Genomic DNA, 22,667 nt, shown 5'->3' with positions numbered 1-22,667 from the left:
GATGGTTGCGCTGATAGGATCGCGGAGCGCGTGCAGAGGTTTCTCCGTTCTTGTGGGAGATGATGGTGCTGAAAAGAAAAGCTCTAGTAGACACACCGAGAGGCTCTCTGACGAAAACGCAGGTAGAAAAATTCTGGTTCTCTCTTTCCCCCGGTGTTGTCGAGCCCAGTTTGACGAATATTATAAGAGGTGAGATTAAAACCACGACCTCCTAATAAAGCTGCGCTTGAGTGACGGAGGAGCGGGATAATTTTGCGGAATCGTATTGTCTGTCTCTCTTTCAACCATCCTCACCCCTCCCTTCTCCGCCCCCCTCCCGCCACTTCCTCCACCCCTCTCCTGTGGCACATCAGCACCAACTGAGTAAATCTAGAGTGTATAAGGACTGCGCGAGAGGAAGATACTCTTTAGCCTTTTTGATATAGTCCATTGGGCTTGAACGAGAGGCTCTTCTTACCTCAAATGCTGGACTGCAAGTGACTTAATTGAGATTGTTATTTAGGAGACACATAGGTTGTTGCTGTTGTTGCTGTTGTTGTTGTTGTTGTTGTTGTTGTTGTTGTTGTTGTTGTTGTTGTTTTTCTTCTTCTTCTTCTTCTTCTTCTTCTTATTATTATTATTATTATTATTATTATTTGTAGTAGTAGGTAGTAGTAGTAGCGGTAGCATACAGTAAATAAAGGTAGTAAGAAGGTAGTAAGAATAGTAGTATCGGTAATACAGCAGAATTAGAATGCTGTATTTACAAGGGCAATAGTACATACAATTCACAACGTACCAGTGATAATAATACAGATACAACATGTAATATAATTTTTTTTTTTCTAATGGTGTAGGAATGGATTTTATTACTGCAAGTTGAATGTATCGTATGCATGACATAAAAACAGAGTAAAAACTGAACAAAGCAGCATTCTGGAATCAGACAGTCTTGCCAAAGATCAGACAGTTAATGCCCTTAAAATTTCCAAATCTGCATTTGAGCTCAGGGTCCCAACAGAGACTGTATATATCTGTATATATACACGACAGCACCATTATTCCCAAGAGCTTGTAGGCCTTGCTTCTGAGTTACGGCCCTGTGACTGCTGGGATTTACTACAGCCGCAGGCGATTATAATCACGGACTGTCCAAGCGCATTCAGCCACCAGCCAGCAAAATCCCTGCCAAAAACTTTTAAAATAATACCCCTTTCAAAGTTGCCTCTGTGGTGCATAAACACTTGTTTTACAGACAATTCACTGTTGCAGGAACACAGGGTTTGAAGTGGAGTGAGGAGAAAGATGAAATCTTCTTCTTGATTTTCTTTGGCCTTAAATGTTCCATTCATGGACAGCAGATGGAACTCTTTCTCTCTGGTGGGGTCACATAACCTCCCTCCCCCTCCCTCCATACTTCTAAAAATGTCATTTACTCCCCTTAAATGTTGATGGGCACCTCCCTAGAGCTGAAGGATCTCCACCCTGAAGCCCTCAGCAACCACCACTGTGTTAATTATTTCTGCATAAAGCCCATTGGTGAATTGTTATTGGATTTTATTTTCTCAGCAGGTTTCGTCTGTTTGCTATCCTGTCCTCCCGAATATGTTATGCTGTAATTTTACGTCACTGTTATGTCCATAATTATGAGCTATGACGATTGTGGAAACACACAGCAATGTACACGCAGTCAACCAGTCAATCAATCTATAAATCCATTGATGAGTTGGTCTTTTTTAGTCATACACAGGGATGATTGGTTCTGCTGCAGCAGTGGTATTGATTGTCACGATAAAAACACTGACATCTGAAATAAACCAACACAGAAAGCCACTGATTCAGCTAAATTCATTGGTGAACACTTCTTTAGCATGCTCTTGCAACAGGCATGTCTTGTCTGGGACATTAATGAGCTATGTGCAAGAAGATATATGCTTTTTATTAATATTTTCGTCGCTGCTGTTCCACTGAAAATCCCATTTCATAAGGTGGATCCTCAGAGATAGATGGGCTTATGAACATAGAGACAGAGAGAGATAGAGAGAGAGGGAGAGAGAGAGAAAGAATTTGAATTGGATTTCGGAAAGAATTTTGGAAGGAGAGAGCTTTGCTCGGCCATCTTATGTCTCATAAACCCCAGGTAAGTGCCGGCCCCAGCCCTGCTGTAATGGCCATGTGCTGACCGATAAAGTAGTTGGCAGACCCTCGGATGGAAGAGTACTGAGTCGTATAACATACACAGGATGAGAAAATAAAGAACACAAACTACCCCTCGCTAAAATGGGAGCTCCTTCTCTATAGCATGACACAGCATCAAAATCCTGTACACAAAACAGACATAGAGCTGGGTTTCATGATTACCTCTGTCAACCCTGTGGTCACACTTCCATAGTGGTGTGTGTGTGTGTGTGTGTGTGTGTCTGTGTCTGTCTGTGTGTGTGTGTGTGTGTGTGTCTGTGTGTGTGTGTGTGTGTGTGTGTCTGTGTGTGTGTGTGTGTGTGTGTGTGTGTGTGTGTGTGGGTGTGAGAGAGAGAGAGAGGGAAAGAGAGAGTACAAAATTGTATACGTAGGCAAACACACACACACGCACACACACACACACATATGCATGCACTGACACAGACACACTCACACACATACATATACAATTACACACACACACACTCTCTCTCTCTCTCTCTCTCTCTCTCTCTCTCTCTCACACACACACTCTCTTCTCTCTCACACACTCACTCTCTATCTCTCTCTCTCTCTTTCACACACACACACATACACACTGAAACGAAACAGAAAGTGGGAAAGTGGCATATGGCGCAGTGGAGCAGGGTCTCCCCAGTGCACCTTGTCCACCTGGGGCTAATGTGGAAGCTGAGAGCCCAAGCGTTGGAATGGAAGGGAATCTTCCACAGGACGGGATCTGGACAAGGCCAGCTGGCAGCATTCGGGAAGTGGCTCTCATATGTCTGGCACCGGGGCCACACAAGGGCAAAAGGGCCAATCTGTGCGTAGGGCGGCCACTCACCTCGGCTGTTCTGTGAATATCCAAATGCAGGACAGACAAAACGTACCCCCGCCCAGGGACTTGAGCTTACGCTGTGTAATTTAGCTCAATTAATTTCAATTACAGCTTCTTCTTTTTTTTACAATTGCTAACAAGCATTTTTTGATACCAAGTTTACATTGTAAGAACTCTTCACACAGTTAGCACAACAGCACTCTATGTGGACCAAACTGTGAATATGTTTTTCTTTGCTTTGGAAAAAATGTATTCAATAGACACAGACTTCTGAGTCATGAATTCATTTCTCAGTCTGACTCAACCGCCAAAAAAACAGTAGATTTCTAAAGCTCAATTTGCAAATGTTTGCACATACTATTTCAAAACCGATACACTCAAGTTAAAAACATACATATAGGCTAAAATGCTAAACATATAGGCTAAAATGCACACGGACATCAATTTGCTGTGGTCACACTTCCATAATGGTGTGTGTGTGTCTGTGTGTTTGAAAACCCTAAAAAGGTGCAGATTGTGCTTCTGATGTGCATTAGTTATCCAACTGGATCAGTCACACCTGATTCAGTTGGAGACCTACCCAGGTGTTGAGAGAATTTCAATTTCATCTTAGGAATGATTTTGTTCAAGATGGACCCAGGAAGAAATAAAAAAGTGAATTAAAGAGGAGGACAAATGGCTGGACGTTGGAGAAGGAGTGGAGTATGACTTTGTGGTACCATTCAACATGGATGCCGGATGCCTGGGCACATCAGCTGATGATTGCCAGTGACGGATCAGGCATGCACAGAGGTTCTTTCCTCAGTGACATATGGTGTGATGTTGATGAGAACATTTGGCCAAATGAAGTAGACAGAAAAGACAAAATCAGCATTACTGTACCTGTGACTTCCAAAATGTTTTTCACTACATCCATGTTTTTCAAAAAGCTCAAATAAAACCTTAACTGCAGCATTTCAATGACTTGTCCCTGTTGCTCTCGCACATTCCAGTAAAGTGAAAGATTCTATTGCAGATACCATTTTGCTTTGTAATGAAAGTTTGTAAAGAAAAAACTAAAAAACTTGCTACACAATGAATCAAAGGATAAAGTAATACTTCAACTAATTACAAAAATAAAGAAAAACGAGAGCACAAAATGATATACAGTTCTTCAAAGATTGACAGAAATAGCACATATACTGTAATGTTAGTAGTGTTTTTAACTCATGGTGTTTTGATTGATAATGTATTCCTGTTGTAAGAAAACTAGTGTTGGTGTTTTGGTGAAAGGATTCTTTTTATTTGCTTGTAGTTTTGGTACATTTTGAACTTGAAATAAACTGTTGTGCCAAACTGTGTGTTGGTCCTGAGAGTTGTATGAAGAGCTTTGAAAAGGTTTACTCAGTATTGTAACATTCTTGTTAGGAATTTATGAGCTGAGAATTAGAAGGTTCTATCTGTGTACTGAGTAGTTTTCAGATATTGAACTTCAAAGATTCCAAGGTGAATGGGCTCCAAGCAGACACAACTTTAAAATTTTGCATTTTTCATACTTATTTTCATATAAAACTTCACACATGCATTTAGTGCCCTATCCACATCATATTTATGACACTAACTCATAAAAAAAAACAAAAAATGTCAGAACTTTTTGATTCTCAGCTCATGAATTGTAAAAAACTGTAAACTTTATATTGTATACGTCACACTGAGGTCCGGCAAGATTCACTGTTTGCATGCAAATTGTATAGAAATGTAAGCGCTGTACAATTTGCACAGTTTTTGTATTGGCACCAGTTATGTAGATTTGAAACTATGTGCTGGTTGTACTAATAAGTGTGCCGTGCATGTTGCATATTATTATTATTATTATTATTATTATTGTGCCTCTGCCTCGGCTAAAGTTGGCCCTCAGTTATAAATTAACTGCTGTTGAACATTTCTGTAAGATTCATTCCCCAGCCTTTTAAGGGCATGTGTTTTGGAGAAAGTCCCGACTCCTTGCGATGACCTGTGCCTGGTATCCGTGTCACACAGTGGGGCCTTGTCCCAAGGAGGGGGGGCGGGGGGGCAGATGGTGCCTCTCTGCATTAGTATCGGTGTGGGTAGCTGTGGGTAGCTGAGCTCTGACAGCCCTTGGCATTGTTGCAGTGTCTGTAGGCCTGCGGAGGGGTCTGATCACTGACCCCTGCTGCTGTCTCACACCCAGCCACCCTCCCCCCACCGCCCACAGTACCTCGGGCTGGCCAGCGAGAGGCGACGGTGCCCAGCGGTGCCTTCAGAGCAGTGAGGTGGCAGCGGGGGACCAGCAAGCTGTCATGTGCTCGCAGGTAGCAACAGTGGAGCTGTGGACCCGGTGTCAGAATGACCTGCTGGGGCATGGGGCTATGAGGAGAGAGGGGGGTGGGGTCAGGTAGGGGATGGTGGGGTGGGTGGTCTCGGGGAGCACAAACTGGTCACCCCAGTTTCTTGATTCCACCCAGGCTGATGCAATGGGGTGTGGAAACTAATATGAGGAGGCTGCCATGGCCAGCAGCAGGTCTGATGGGGGTGCTGTTGAGAGGCACACTAGTTGTGTTTAGTAACTAATATCTCAAAGGGCAGTATTTCTGATACATGTATTTGTATTTGAATTGTATATTTTTCTAAATACCCAAAATACTCAAAACTCATTAGCCACCTTTCTGCTATGGCCCAAATCTAGTGCCTGAACTTAATTCCAGGGTTCCTGGGCCATTTCCACTGTGCTAGGCTAGGGTTAAGCCGAGCTCATCCAGGAACTCATGCCCCACTACAAGTCCTCTCCAACAGCCATGGCCAAGGCCGTCATCTTATGTCATTCCGCAGCACTGCTTCAACATTTTTAGCATTAGCTTACGTTACAATGGGGACAGATATTTTAGTAGAGACTTTCTTTTTAGCCCAGTTGTTCTGCAGCATTTTTTTTTTATTGTCATGGCAAACTGGTGTAAGTTAGCTAACACAACAGCTCTCACTAAACATCCCTAAATGTGCTTGGTTGCTTCAATACTGAGCATCGACTTGCTACCCGGAACTTGGAAAGTTAGAAAATGTTTTTAACAAAGTGGCTTAGCCTACTCGTGTTAAATAATGTCAACCAGTATAACTAGTGCAGTGCCTCACTATTGTTCTTGGAGTTTTAAGTTGCGCAGGTGTTCTATTCAGTTGCTATGTTTGGAAGGTATAACTGTCTAACACTACTTGATACTAGCCCAGCGATGCGCACATGATGACACAATATATAAATTCATTATGAGGCCTTTTAATCGCCACCCATTTGCAGTAAGCTGCCATGTCATCCGCAAGGTGGTGGCCTCATCTTGGCCCCTTCTTGGCTTTCAGAATCTCCCACAGGGTAAGAAGAAACATAATAAAATGCACCACCTATCCAGCCATGGTTATTGTTTTGGCTTTGAGATGTGAATCCCAGAGGAAATGTGACACAAACTATCACCCTAGCACTTTGGTTCCAGGTGTGAGTTCCTGGGCTTATGTACCTAGGCATTTGACCTACAATGGAAAAGAGGCTAGTTTTTGGAGTTACATTTACAGTATAAGACAGTGCACCAATCTAGAAACAACATATTTATATTTTTTAGTGACATTTTTCATCAAGCTTAAATTGCGCCTACGTGCCGTACTTTGGGCTGCAACGTCATTTTCCCAGTCTTTTGTCGGCACATGGTCAGCAAGGAGGTGGGTACATTTCAAAATGCCATTTCAGGCCTTCACTGCAGCCACAATTCAGATCTTTGTTTGGTTCCTGTCTTCAATCTCCTGTTCAGCTAGTGAATTGTATGATCAATTCTATTCAAATCAGGTGACTGACTTGGCCAGCCCAAAACACAACATAAAAAGAGCTGTTTCGGTAAGATGGTAAAACATATACTCATGTAAATACCATGCAATTCAAGCTGATGGCCTGTTGATCTCAAAGACAAATGGTGTAACTATATCGCAAAAATATTTTTATTTTATTTTTACTGATACCATACTTTTGGCAGGCACTGCATATGGAGTGGAGCCTTTTGAACCATTGATCCAATGCTCACTGGGCATTTTTCATACAAAATACTGTATTTTCTAAATACAGTTTTGTTTGCAGTATTTTGTCATTGTTATATTTGGGGTATTTTGTAACAAAATACATTTAAATGTATTTTTGTCCATCCCTGTCAAAGGGTGGGGACCCATGAGTGCTGGCCCTCAGCACAAGCAATGGAGCAATAATGCAGTGCATGACTGCTAACAAAGAACACAATAATATAGTACTGTATGACTCTTAAACAACACAATATAGTACTGTACCACTCCTTAATGACACACCAATGCAGTACAGTTCCACACATAACAACACAACAATCCAGTACAGTGCCACAATTTAGCAACACAGGAACACAATACAGTCCTGTTTATAAACACCAAACACACAATAAATTGCTGTCAATTAACAAAACAACAGCACAATGCAGCACTGTAGCCAAATAACATACAACTGGGCACTAATGCATCACAGCAGATAGCCAAATAGAAATACAGTACTCTGCATAAACAAGCCCAGAGTACAACACAGTGCATTTACAACAGCATATCGGCACTAAACTGCACTGCAAAAGTGCCACACAGTGATGCATTAATGTAAAATCAGTACTACATCTTAACAATAAAATACCTTGCTGCACTGAAACTACATGAGAATCTGATACATTATTGGATCCAAATAATACAACTGCACAACATAGTACTGCATTAAAAGAATTCAATAATACATTACAACTTTGCATCAAAGTAGTGCTGCCAAGACATAATATATGGTACAGCACATTGAGTAGTATAAATCCTCAAGGCACATCCACTATTTCTGCTCATAATCAATTTTTTAGGCATGCGGGCAGATATATTAGTTTTGTCTGCTCATGCAAGGAACGTGGCTATGGACTTTTATGGCGGGTTCGACATTTGCTTGTTCAGATCTCTTCTGTTGCTTGTTTTCCCTAAGCATCAAATCAATGGCAAATCAATTCTGCCAGGCTGCTGAGAGTCTAAAGAGAGAAGACACGGCTGTGCCCACCCCCCACCCCCCCACTCCCTGCTTTAATCAGACTGAATCCTGGCAGATGCTTTAGTGTCAGCTCTAAACAGCTCTGTTTGCATGCACTTTGCTGTACAAATGTTTATGGTGGGGTTGGCTGCCTTAACATCAAAACATCAAAAAGCATGCTGTTTAGTGCTTTCTGTCCGTGGTAATGTGCTCTCGTTCAGAAGCCTGTTTCAATCGCGAATACAAGCTTAAGGTGCGTGGTCACGTGAAACACACGCATAGGGACCTGTTGGAACATGAGAACATATGAAAGCTGAATGACGGTGAGCAGCCTGGTTGGTACATCCAACACTGCATCAGATCTGGTTATGGACACCCTGAGGTGTCTGCAAGCAGAGACAGGGATGGAGGATGCGACTGCATAACATAAATGTGGATGTCCACTCTTTCTCTCTCTCTCTCTTTCCCCTGTATCTCACTCTCTCTCGCTCAGCTCATCATGCATCTCATTCTCTCGCTCTGCTCATCATGCATCTCATTCTCTTGCTCTGTTATTTAAATACCTCACTCTCTCTCGGTTATTCATGTATCTCTCTCTTTCACTCTGATATTCATTAATGTATCTCAATCTATTTTGTTATGTTCCCTCTATATTGTTCTCTCTTGCTCTCCCTGTATCCCACCCCGTCCTCTGTCTGTTCTCCCTGTTGTTTCTGTGTATCTCCTGTTCTCTTCCTTTATTCTTTCTTCTGCCCCCGCTGTATCTCCCTCTCTCTCCGTGCTCTGTGTTGCGGTGTATTAGCCTTCCAGTGAGTGTCCCAGCTGCTTCCCAGCTTAGGCCCAGTGGAGCGCTGCCTCTCCCCCCAGTGCTCTGCTGATCAGGCCTGGAATAGGATGAATCTGTCACCCTGTCAGGGATGCTACAGTGTGGGGCACTTGAATGGACTCTGTGTGTGTGTGTGTGTGTGTGTATGCGTGCATGTATGTGCGTTTGTGTGTATGCCTGTGTGTGAGCGCACGTGTGCATGCATGTGTGTGTATGTGAGCACGCATGTGTGCGTACATGTGTGTGTGTGTGCGTGCTGGCATGTCCGCATGTCCGCGTGTGCGTTCATGTGTGCGAGTATGTCTGTGAATTGTGTGTTCGCATATGTTCGCATGTTCATCTGCATATGTATGTACAGTTTAGAATTTTTTGGAATGTATTTATTATTTCAGACTATAAAGATATATATTTTTAATTCAGTTGTGTTTTGTTGTGCATTATCCTGTTGTACTTAAATAAAATGCAGATACTGGCAAATGGTCAGCCAAGCCAAGAAGGGCTTAGCATACTGCTCTCTTCTGTTAAATGTCAATGCTCTCTTATTTGAGAAGGGGGGGCTCTAAATTAACGCCATCACATCTGGCTCTGTACAGACATGCAGTTTCCCTCTGTTGTGTTCCCTGTTTCCACTCTGGTTGGCATGGTTGATTCACCTGGGGACAGGGCTGGGCGGAGGGTGGGGTGTGGTCCCGTGTGAGGATGTGGCTGTTGCCATGCCGCCTTCACAGTCCCGGGAGTGTGTGTGTGTGGGGTTGGTTCGTGTGCTGAGGTATACAGCCACTTAATTACTCCTGCCTGCTCTGATGAAGTATATAACCGGAGCATTGGTATAGCAGGAATAAATATGCTCAGTGGTATTATAGGAAAAAACTATTTCCACACAGTACCATGCTGCATAATTGGCTTGAGATTGCTGATGCATCTGCCAGAGACAGGTTTAATGTGTCATTGATTACATGATAGGTAGCAATTTTCTTGTTATTATATTTCCATGCAAGTGGTCAGGCAGGACCAATCTGATCATTACCTTACCCTTGAGAAAATATGAGAAAAGCAGGCCATATTAAAATCATGTGATGCACACAATGACAGAAGTACAATAAGAAAGCAGGCAGGCTCAGTACTGATGCACAGATCTATTTTATGTTTGATAACTGAACTGCAATTATCGAATATTAAATACATTATAAAACAAAGTTGTGTCAGAAGCTTAACAGAAGCAAATTGCAGTTATGTTTCCAGCTGTGCACTCTGCAATAATAAACAAGGCATGCAAATGTTCCAATTTCATGTCATCTGCAATTATAGGGACTGAACTGTAAAGCAGTACAGAAATGGAAACCAGGGCATTGCACACATTAAATATATAGCCTCTGAGGGGAACCCACAAGGCTGTTTGCAGCCACAACATGTAATGCCAAAATGTTATTGCAAATCTTTACAATATTGCAGTAAAATGTACATGCTTGTCTGCCAAAATGAAGGGAATGGAACATTTCCATACCTTTCAACTTTTTTGGGGAAGTTAGAGAATATATGTGTTGTCATGATTTTGTTAGGACTCACAAGTGTGATCTTGGCCCACTGATTACATATTTACTACAGAGCAGAAATGTTTTAGCTTGGCAGTGGCAATGAAGAAAAATTGCTTCAGCATTTTTATTACTTCAGCCAATTTATTGCAACATTATAAGTAGTTGTGACAATGTTTTGTTCTTGCTGTTGGATCAGTCCTCTGTCTCGTGGTCCTGTTCAGAAAGGATCAATTAAATAGTCTGAGGAGGAGCCAGGAAGGTCACCTTGTCGATATGATGTCTATTCTACTGATGGGAAAACCAGACTTCAGGCCTCAGAAGTCTTGTTGTCCTTCTGTTCGGTTTGTTAGCATTTTCAAAACTTCCAGATCAAAGAAATTGACAGTCTAGAGGACTTTATAGGACTTTTCCTTTAAAATAAATGATGACAATTGTCTGTATAGGCTTTTCATCCGATTTTTATATTATAAAAAAAATTAAAAACTAATACATTTAAAAACGAAATCGCTAACAGCTGAGTGGCTAGCAACCAGTGCACAAAAACAATATTGCACACAGGGCTGTATTTCCAACTACGATTCAAGCATGTTGCTGTTCTTATAATAAATTATATACTTTTCTACTTTGTACAGTTGTATATATCACTGTAAATATCATTAACCTATTGTTGTTATTGTTGGTGTGGTTGTCTCATGAGTAATTTAGTTATATGAGTAGTCTCTTTACATTTCTTTGCTGGCATTTCATTACATTTCATTAATGGCATTTGGCAGATGCTCTTATCCAGAGCGACGTACCGTTGATTAGACTAAGCAGGAGACAATCCTCCCCTGGAGCAATGCAGGTTTAAGGGCCTTGCTCAAGGGCCCAATGGCTGTGCAGATCTTATTGTGGCTACACCGGGATTAGAACCACCAACCTTGCGGGTCCCAGTCATGTACCTTAACCACTAAGTACAGGCCGCCTTCAGTAGCATTGACTACCTTGAAAAGCCTGGTCATAGAACCATTAGTGGTGATGTATACATGTAACGGGGGCAGCAGTGTTAGCTTTTTGTTTGCAAAATAATAATTTCATTTGGAAAGCAGCATCGGAAATGAGTGGATCCAGTGCCACTGAAGAGAGAAATGTGTGCATGCAAGTTGTAAATGTCTGCTTAAATCACAGACTGTGACAGACACTGTTATGTGAAACTCAATTAATTTGTTTCCATAGAGAAATTCTCCTTTGATTCAGAAATCTGTGTGTTTTGCTCTGTGTTATGTCAGACTTCCAAGGCCTATAGGGGAGCTGCATTTGCTCCCAATCACTGGCTTGTAAGAACCAATGCAAAGCTGTTGCTTTTCGAAGCAAGAACATTATGGAGTCAGCATATGATGGCACACAAGCCACTTATTTGTCCCGCCTGTACAAGGAGGAAAGGAAATACACCCCTCAAAACAAAAGTAGGAAGATCCTTAAAAGGACCCCGGGAGACAGGACAGCCTGTGCTGGAGAGCAGAGTAGACAGTGTGGAGATGTTGGGAGGAGAGAGCATGATTAATCCACTAGTTACCTGGAGCAGCACAGATATGTAGCATCCAAATATTATTGTGGGTAGCACCCCCTCCCCCTCTCTCTATCGCTCCAGCTGGTTGATAGGCTGATACTGGAGAAGGCCAGTTTCCTGCCAGGAGTCATTTCCTTTGGCAAAACCATGCAGGAATAAGAGTCCCAGGCGGTACCTCCCCCCGGTGCATCATGGGACATGATGAGCACCTGACAGGGGGACAGCAGTGTGGAGCTGCCCGTGTTGGTGAGGACCAGAGCAGAACTGCAATACATCACCTGGAGGGGAAGTCTGTCACACACACACTCAGCTATGCAAATACACACATCCACACTATCAGCAACACCAACAGAGTTACATTTGAACCTGGAAATGTACATTATTTTGGTCCAGTTTGAACCATCCCAATGCTAAGTTTTAATATTGTATTGTATCATTGGTCCCACCACCACTTTGGGAATATTTTTCTTTAATACTTAAAATAAACAATGTCATTATTGAGATCAACTGAAAAATGCCAACATGTGAACAATTCTGTACTTTTGTTTCACAGGAACCCAGCCAAATCAAACATTCATTTAATACAAAATTGATTCAACAAAAATCAAGGTTCAATACTTTCAATCAAGGGAGCAAATACTTTGTCACGGCACCGTGTACCTTGGGTGCCATCAATATACCGTGGCCTTTTGGGTTGCTTTGGATGTCAAATTAATCCATATAAATGCACAAAGAAATAATCCTCACCCACTCCCCACCCAAAAACAGAAAAACAATAATGTCGTTGTGCAATTTTGCCATGCTTCTAAGCAGCAGAGGGGAGTATTTGATGAACTGCTGTATAGTCCTCACAGGGTTGGCGGGTTTTTGGGCGGTAGGTTTATGTACTGTGTTAGTTCCTCAGTCAGCAGCAGTGCTGCTCCGGTGGACTAGGGGTGATGGAGCAGATTGGTTATGAAGTCCCTTAAGGGCTCGCTGACATCTGGCTGTGTGTTCCCCAGCCGGGGGACCGGGAGGGTGGCTGAAAAGAGACGACTCACTTCATTCAAAAACACAAAGCAAAACCCCCCGAAAACATGCCCGGGGCAGGGCTGGCCCATCATACGGGTCTGTCTGAGGGTGTGTGAGTGTTTGTGCATTTATGTGTGCTCCATGTGTGTATGCGTTTGGTTTTTAAAACTGTGTATGTGTGTGTGGTGCGTGTAGTGCATGTTTGTGTGTGAGTCTGCATGTATGTGTATCTGTATCCTGGGTGTGTGTGGTGTGAGTCTGTACATGTATAATATTATTCCTTCGGTGGATTTATCTGTGTGTGCGCATGTGTGTATATGTGAGTGCGTGCACGTGTGTGTGTGTATATGTGAGTGCGTGCATGTGTGTGTGTGCGTGTGTGTGTGTGTGTATGTGTATATGTGTGTATGTGTGTGTGTATGTATGTGTGTGTGTGTGTGTGCATGTGTGTATATGTGAGTGTGCGTGTATGTGTGTGTATGTGTATATGTGAGTGTGTGTGTGTATGTATGTGTGTAGTGTGTATGTGTGAGAGAGAGGCAGAAGGGACTGATTGCTGACTTGCCTCCTCACTCACACCCCCATCAGACACTCTCAGCCTCACACTCTCTGGAGGGTGTTTGCAAACATCTGTGCCTTTGTCCAGGTGGGGCTACAGTCAGGCATGGCTTGGACGGCTCTTTGTCCAGACGGGGCTACAGCCAGGCGGAGCCTAGATGGCTCCTCCAGGGTCCTTTTGGTTCCCAGTGGGACTGACAGACTCTGAGATGGGATGTGAGATTTATGTGGGCAGAAGCCTCCAGGATCACTCCTCTCTCTAAGGGACAGACCCTCACACACTCCTGTCAAGTCATGCCCATGGTCCATAACACATTCAGAACTCCACACACAAACACAGAGGCACAATCACCATGCGCGCACACACACACACACACACACACACATACTCAGACACACAGTCTCCACACGCACACACACAAGCACACAGAGGCACCATCTCCACACACACACACACACACACACACAGAGGCACACTCTCCACACACACACATTCTCAGACACACAGTCTCCACATGCACACACACAAACACACAGAGGCACCATCTCCATACACACACACACAGAGGCACAATCTCCCCACACACACTCCCATGCATATACTCAGACACACAGTCTCCACACACACACAGACACACACACGCAGAGAGACACACACACTCAGACACAAAGACACATAAAGATACCTGTGCAAACAGGCACACAGAAATAACACACATACACTTTTCGTTAAGGGGAGCCAACTGTGTTTAGCGCCAATGTGCAAATCATTTTTCTTTTTGGGCATTTTCCATACTGACTCCCAGGAGTCTTTGGCATTTACATAAGACATATTTTCCAAAGCCTCCAAACTCTCTCACTCCCTCTCTCTATCTCTCTCAGCTCCATAATGAGAGTGGTTGAAGCTCCCCAGGTTAAAATAAAATGTGTTTTTCACACTGCTGAGTGCAAAGGGAATATGTTTTGGTTTGCTTCTAATGTGATAACAGCGGCCACTGCAGTCTCTTTAAGTGTGCTCGCGTCTCCGGGGGAATAGGCCCAGTCTGTTCTTCTCTCAGCTGAAACTCCGAACGTTGGTGAGACGTTGCTGTAATGTGACGGGGGAATTGCGCTGCACTCAACCTACAATCCTGTTAATTAAAAAGGAGCCAAGCAATGGATGTTACGTGTTGGATCAGGGGATAATTTTGTTGTTCCTAAGAACATTATTCCACCTAGTCATCATCCTCCCCTTGGAAGGCTGTGTAGGGTTAGGGGATATCTTAAAGAATAAGGGTCGATGTGCATGTGTACACAGAAAACTTGTGTATTCGATATTTAACTAGTATTGAGTCCAGAAACCTGGTCTTATTTGGTCCAGGGGCGTTCAATTGAATCACACCATTATAGTCTGTCCTGAACAAGGAACGGAACCTGACTGCTATCTTATCTATAATATACTTTAGTTTTATTATTCTTGCAGTGTAAAGACGTTCATTTTGAAATGATTTTGTGTAAAGGTCTAAGCATACCCCTTAGCTCTCACAGGGCTACGTGCTAGGTGAGGTGCAGAATAGCATTTGGAACATACACGTGGCATGTGCCTGGCATGTGGAGTACATGTAAAAAGCATGTGTCCGGCACCAGGTGTGAAGCAGGAATAAAATCCCAGGTGGAGTGGAGGATCATGTGGCTGGGCGGACCTTTGGTGCTCCAGTGGGAGGTAACGGGTGTACTACTGGCACAGGGGGGCGGGGTCTCCACCTACTAGTGGGTGTGGCCAAAGTCAAAACTGGCGCGTGGTGAGATCAGACCTGGGTGAATACCCAGAGGATACCCAGTCCATTCAGGTAGAGGAGCCGGTAGAGACACAGCAACACATAGATAGGCAAAAAAAAAAGATTTTCTCATAAACTTTTATATTTGTTCTTTCATCAATTTTAACAGTGCAGTACAATGAATCGCACCCAGCTCTATTGTTTAAAAGTAACTTGTTTATTTATCCACAGTGCACCACCTAGGAGTAGTCCTCCGCTGACTCCAGGACACAAAAAAACTAACAAATGGAACAAACTTAATGACTGTTACTGAAACACGTGTTGTGACAATAAATAACTTTTTTAAATCTAAGGTCAGTCCTATGTTTTTCAGTGTCCTGGAGGTCCAGCTGAGGACCGCTGGAGCCTTTTTTCTGGATCGACTCCAATCATGGATTGAGTAACACTTTTGTACACAAGACTCTTCTATAAACTTGCCACTTCGTCTATACACTCAGTGAACACTTTATTTGGTATTTATTAGACTTATATTTTTGACTTATTAAGTCTTCTGCTGCTGTAGCCTATCCACTTAGAGGTTTGATGCCTTGCATGTTCAGAGATGCCCTTCTGCATACCACTGTTGTAATATGTGGTTATTTGTGTTACTATCACCTTCCTGTCAGCTTTGACCAGTCTGGTCATTCTCCCCTAACCTGTCTCATTAACAAGGCGTTTCTGCCCGTAGAACAGCTCCTCACTGACACCAACAATCATTCCATGGTCAAAGTCACTTCGATGACATTTTTTCTCCATTCTTATGGTTGATGTGAACATTAACTGAAGCTCCTGACCTGTATCTGCATTGGCCGATTGGATAATCACATGAATAACCAGGTGTACAGTTGTTCCTAATAAAGTGCTCAGTGAGTGTAGAAGTGTCTGAAGAGATCTTGCCGCACTCTGCCCCAGGGGCCGGGCTATGGCACTGACGCGTGGAGTGCAAGCGTGAAAGCATTTGATCCGACGTGTCACAAACGTGGAGGGGGGCAAATCTGCGGCGATGCAATCCCTCCATCCCCAGGGCGTGAAACCCCGGTACCACGCCGTCGCTACACGCCGTCGCTACACGCCGCGGTCACACCTCGCTGCCAAAATCAGGCCGGACAGGAACTAATCAGCGGCCGCCGCCGGGTGGCGCGTGGTGAGAAAACCACACTCACTCCTGCAGCTAAAAATAACGCTAGTAAGACCGCACCTCTGGCTGCTGCCAGCAGGTGGCGACGCGAGGGCCGCTTGCTGGTCCAAGGCACGAGCTGTGAAACCCCTTTCCTCGCGCCTCTATACCAGATTAAAAAACATCGAAGAGATTAGAGCTCCGTCGTGAGCCGCAAAAGTAATCAACCGGACAGTAAAGGTGACCATAAACATAACGACCGCTCATCACCATAACACTAAAAAACACTGAAAAACCCATGACCGCAATAACCACTGCTAACGACCGGAGTAATTAAAGGGACGTGGAGCAGAGCGACACATGCTCCCTCTCTCTCTCTCTTTCTCTCTCTCCCTGTTGTTTGGTTCTGTCTGTTCCAGGCTAGTCGGGGTCACGCCCCCCCCCCCCCCCCCCCCCGCGCCGGGCGGGCAGCGATCAGGTGCGGACCCAGCTGATCCAGGGGGTCGCGTGCCAGGCAGGCTCGGGGCCAGCGGACCACCTGGGCATGACTCTGGGGTCTGACTGGAGTCTCCAGATTCTGTTCCAGCTCACAGGAGAGCCAGGAGTGGGAGAGAGGGCCAGATACACTTTCACATAAACAAAAAGCAATGCCGGAGAAAGAGCGAGAGGGAGAGAGGGAGAGAGAAAGAGAGAGGGTGAGACCCCCCCCCCGCAGTGGATGCACCCCTGGGAAAGCTCGGTCCTGGCTCATCCTGGACACCATCTGCTGCATAATGTACCGGGATGGAACCCCAAATCTTTCATTTACACTCGCTGTCTGTCTTTGTGTGTGTGTGTGTGTGTGTGAGCGTGCATGTTTGTGAGTGTGTGTGCCTCAAATGCTTGCATTGTGGTACGTGTTCAGCATAACTCTTAGTCCCCTCACAGGACCGGAGGCGATCCTCAGCCCCGGGCTGAGAATGGGGAAGACGTTCAGCATTTCATTTAATCGTCACTCCACAGCACTGTAAAAAGCACTTTGGGCCATATTACTGTAAATCACAACAGCCAAGAAGCCAGCATGGCTCCACAGAATCAGTTCCTGCCTTGTTGACCTGTCATCCCTCTAACCAGTGATTAGGTGGTGAAGTGTTTGGCTCCTTTACTTTCTCTCAGCTGTGTTGCGGGGGAAGTAGTTTAGATTCCTAAAATCAGAGAACACGCTGTACTTATTCATAAAGTTACAATTTTTTGTAGATTATATGATACGATATTTAATATCTATATATCAGTTAATCCTTGTGTATTCCCAACCCCCCACTTCCCCAGGTCCGCCCCACCCATAACGTGGGGTTCCACTGGGTGTGGAAAGCTGTCCTCCCCTGGGTCCTGTGTGCTTGAGGGCCATCTGTTTTCCAGTAATAAGCTTCACATTCTCCTTCCGTTCCCTTTCCTTATTTACTTGTGTCGTCCTTGTAAGACCTCTCTTCTTGTGGTGTTCCAAGAGCACTGCCCCCCAGGAATTAGGCCCTATACTTCACAGTATTCTGTACTGCATTGTTTTTCCTTCCTTCATACATTTTAATTAGTTGATAACACATAAAACACAAATGTATGCCTGAATGGCATGTATAATCATGCATGAACACACAGGTGCAAAGTCATGCTCGTTCACTAGCTTGCCAGGTCATGTAGGGGAAACAGAAACTCTGGGGGTTTTCAAGACCAGGCTTGATACAGTGCTAGTCATTTTCTAGCTTTTCGGTAAACTGAGAGTCACAAGCCGTGACAGGCCCCGGGGAGGATGGACGAGCTGGACACAGGGTGATGTAGAAAGTGCAGATTGCACTGGGGTTTTATTTCAGAATGTAGATCAGGGAGAGGAGAGCGAATGATAAACTATAAAAACTAAATAAAAATAATAATAAAGGCAAAAGAAATGAAACAAAACTGTGGCTTTTACTCAGTCTCTTTTCATCTCTGTCGCCTTCAGCCCCATCTCTCTTGAACAAGAGCTCTCTTGTCCATGGTTCTCCGGTCTCTGCTACCTACTGCAGAAAAAAGAGCACACATTTTAACAAACGTAGCCAGGTGTGTGCGTACTTAACCAGTAGGCGTGATCTTTACATTGCATTACTGGGCTGATTGGTCCGTCATTATATTACGTAATACCACAGCACTGAAAAATAACCAACCACCGAGGGCAAATACAGCATTCTTATTGGCCAAGATGTGTCACGTGGGTGTACATTCATTTTGTACAACCTTGCTAATGCGAACAGATCGTAGATTTTCACAGCTAAAATATCCAACAAATATCAATATGCGCGACATCATGTACAAGTAGTCGGGTTATAGCTGACCTGGTTACAAAAATGTGTTACTGTAGGCCACATTGCATTGAGTTACACTGTCGGAAAGATAACCATGGGAGATGTTTCAAACATTTTACGACACACAAGTGATTGAGGAGAGAAAGATCTCAAATTCACTCCTAAAACAACAGACAGTGCCGCAAGCGTAGAGGAATTTATTCAGATACAGAATGCCCCAATATGCTAAAGTACATTCAGTACACTGATATTATCTGTAAACTACATATAGAGTGAAGTCTATAATAATTTAATATGTTGTTTTGTGCGACTGGCTGAAAGAATGAGACATGCCAGCTGATTTTGACTCAACAAAATATTGAGGTCTTTCTATGCTTCAGTTAAAAATGGCAAGGGCTCTATTCAGTTGCATGGCACTGAAGTCTGTAAAACAGTGTCAAATTGCTTACTATTATTTTGTAAGCTAACATTAGTTAATAGGCAAAATTTTTATTTCCTTTTGGCGATGGTGAGCTAGCAAACGTTGATGCAGTTGGCTTTTAGTTGCAGCAGGCTATTTTAGCATGAATAATCTTTTTCTCAGCAACAGGGACTATTTTTTCTCCCGCTCCCATTGTGTTTCAATTCATACATTTGTTTCTAAATTAAAAATAAATTGTCCGTAACTACATTACTTTGGCAAGTTAGCCGTGGTATAAGTGGGACAATACCCTATGAACGAGCCAGTTATGAGGAAATAAACTGCCCTTCAGGGTGATAAACATAGCACCACATTGTTTGGTATTATCCCCTACTTATGTTTTTTTCACAAACACAGGCACATACAGACACAAGCATATACACGTGTGCATACAAAAAGACAGATAACAGATAACAGCAGCACAAGCACCCCTGGCCCAGCTGTTCCTGCTCTCTGCAGCTTGTCTGCACTGCATGATCCTATCAGAAACTGACACTGACATGGAGACGTCCTCATACTCCTCCATCCTGCCCTGTAGAATACATACCACTCCAGCTGAGCGAACAAAGAGGAAGTGACAACACGCTTCGGCTGGACATCGACCTGCAGGCGGCACGATGCTCGGGACGAGAGCCGCCCTGCACCTGCCCAGGGCTAGCACTGCCAGAGTGCTGCTGTCTCCTCAATCTGATGGGACATGCCACATATATGCCAGGAAGTCCAACCCACACAATATGATGATAATACATACTACAGAGATGCCAAGATGCACCAACTGCATATATGCCAAAGTGTCGTCCTCAATCTGATAAAACCTACTATATGCACAAAATGGCCAGAGAGGTGTAAACACCAATATGTGCCCACATGCCATTGGAACAGCTTGTATCTGCTGTGGGATAGGGTCGGCCAGTGGAATCCAGCAGGAGGAATGTGGGTCCATTCTTGCATGGTTGGCATTGGCGAGTGGTGGCATCAGCAATGTTCTTTTCCTGGAATTGACCAGTATTGGCTTTTACATGTACAGCTAAATCACACTGATCCCACTGCTGTTGCAGTCGGTTTTTTGTTTCATCCAAAACTGCATATTCACTATAGAAACAACACAAGTCCTAGAGCTCTCCTTACAAAATATTTAAAGGCTTACATGCATCAGCATTTTCTTCCTGGTTGTAGTATCAAAAACGCCCACAAAATGTTTGCAAAGATCAGTGATGTAGGTATTTGAAAAGTCCTCCCTCTCTGCCTCCTCTGTGTAAGCATGGACAGTGGCAAAAGTGTAGCTTAAGTGGAGAGAATGCAATAGTGAAGGAGACAGAATAACCAGCAAAATAACCAGTAAATAACTAACTAGCAACAAACTAACTGATCTAGAAGATAAACAGGGTTCTCAAACGGTGTGAAAGGCTTCTGGCTCAGTCAAAGAGGCAGATACAGTGCATCCGGAAAGTATTCACAGCGCTTCACTTTTCCCACATTTTGTTATGTTACAGCCTTATTCCAAAATGGAATAAATTCATTTTTTCCCTCAAAATTCTACACACAACACCCCATAATGACAACATGAAATAAGTTTTTTTGAAATTTTTGCTAATTTATTAAAAATAAAAAACTAAGAAATCACATGTACATAAGTATTCACAGCCTTTTCTCAATACTTTGTTGATACACCTTTGGCAGCAATTGAATATGATGCCACAAGCTTGGCACACCTATCTTTGGGCAGTTTCGCCCATTCCTCTTTCCAGCACCTCTCAAGCTCCATCAGGTTGGATGGGGAGCGTCGGTGCACAGCCATTTTCAGATCTCTCCAGAGATGTTCAATCGGATTCAAGTCTGGGCTCTGGCTGGGCCACTCAAGGACATTCACAGAGTTGCCCTGAAACCACTCCTTTCATATCTTGGCTGTGTGCTTAGGGTCGTTTTCCTGCTGAAAGATGAACCGTCGCCCCAGTCTGAGGTCAAGAGCACTCTGGAGCAGGTTTTCATCCAGGATGTCTCTGTACATTGCTGCATTCATCTTTCCCTCAATCCTGACTACTCTCCCAGTTCCTGCCGCTGAAAAACATCCCCACAGCATGATACTGCCACCACCATGCTTCACTGTAGGGATGGTATTGGCCAAGTGATGAGCGGTGCCTGGTTTCCTCCAAACATGACGCTTGGCATTCACACCAAAGAGTTCAATCTTTGTCTCATCAGACCAGAGAATTTTGTTTCTCATGGTCTGAGAGTCCTTCAGGTGTCTTTTGGCAAACTCCAGGCAGGCTGCCATGTGCCTTTTACTAAGGAGTGGCTCTGTCTGGCCACTCTACCATGCAGGCCTGATTGGTAGATTGCTACAGAGATGGTTGTCCTTCTGGAAGGTTCTCCTCTCTCCACAGAGGAACGCTGGAGCTCTGACAGAGTGACCATCGGGTTCTTGGTCACCTCCCTGACTAAGGCCCTTCTCCCCCGATTGCTCAGTTTAGACGGGCGGCCAGCTCTAGGAAGAGTCCTGGTGGTTCCGAACTTCTTCCATTTACGGATGATGGAGGCCACTGTGCTCATTGGGACCTTCAAAGCAGCAGAAATTTTTCTGTACCCTTCCCCAGATTTGTGCCTCGAGACAATCCTGTCTTGGAGGTCTACAGACAATTCCTTTGACTTCATGCTTGGTTTGTGCTCCGACATGCATTGTCAACTGTGGGACCTTATATAGACAGGTGTGTGCCTTTCCAAATCATGTCCAATCAACTGAATTTACTACAGGTGGACTCCAATTAAGCTGTAGAAACATCTCAAGGTTGATCAGTGGAAACAGGATGCACCTGAGCTCAATTTTGAGCTTCATGGCAAAGGCTGTGAATACTTATGTACATGTGATTTCTTAGTTTTTTATTTTTAATAAATTAGCAAAAATCTCAATCTCACGTTGTCATTATGGGGTATTGTGTGTAGAATTTGGAGGAAAAAAATGAATTTAATCAATTTTGGAATAAGGCAGTAACATAACAAAATGTGGAAAAAGTGAAGCGCTGTGAATACTTTCCGGATGCACTGTACATGGGCTCAGCAACATGAGCCGATTGCAGAACCATACGTCATGTCATAAGGGAAATAGTTTTACAAACAGCTTGGAAAAATTGCAGTTTGATCCTAAAATATACAAACTTTCACCAAAATTGCTATTAAAAAAAAAACTTTAATCAGTATGGTACACAAACCGAAAGCTTGATGATGATATGAAAAGCTCAAAAACATTTGAAAGCAACTTTACATCAAAATACATTAAAAAAAAAAAATTGTATATTGTTCTTATAGCTTAAAGGTACAATCGGATTTTTTTTACTTTTAATGGTCAAGAGCAGCAACAAACACCCTTAAACCACAGCACTGTTTATCCCTCCCCCTTCTCTGTGAATATGCTGATGTTGAACGTTTTGGTATAGAATATTGGTCCATCAACTGTACATTTTGAAACC

The 22,667-nt window shown here is 43.6% G+C and overlaps 1 protein-coding gene across 1 annotated transcript in view; it reads right to left on the bottom strand.

Moving 5' to 3' along the window:
- Window positions 1-5,067: 5,067 nt before the first annotated feature.
- LOC133123461 (aquaporin-8-like) overlaps window positions 5,068-22,667 on the bottom strand; it is a 53,761-nt gene continuing 36,161 nt past the window's right edge. The window contains exon 5 of the mRNA XM_061233927.1: window positions 5,068-5,362. Within this exon, the coding sequence (XP_061089911.1) occupies window positions 5,068-5,362 (295 nt within the window). The remainder of the gene's footprint in view (window positions 5,363-22,667) is intronic.

Source organism: Conger conger, chromosome 3, assembly GCF_963514075.1.
Source record: "Conger conger chromosome 3, fConCon1.1, whole genome shotgun sequence".
In the NCBI taxonomy this organism is placed as follows: Eukaryota; Metazoa; Chordata; class Actinopteri; order Anguilliformes; family Congridae; genus Conger; species Conger conger.
This window is presented reverse-complemented; position numbering and strand designations above follow the sequence as displayed.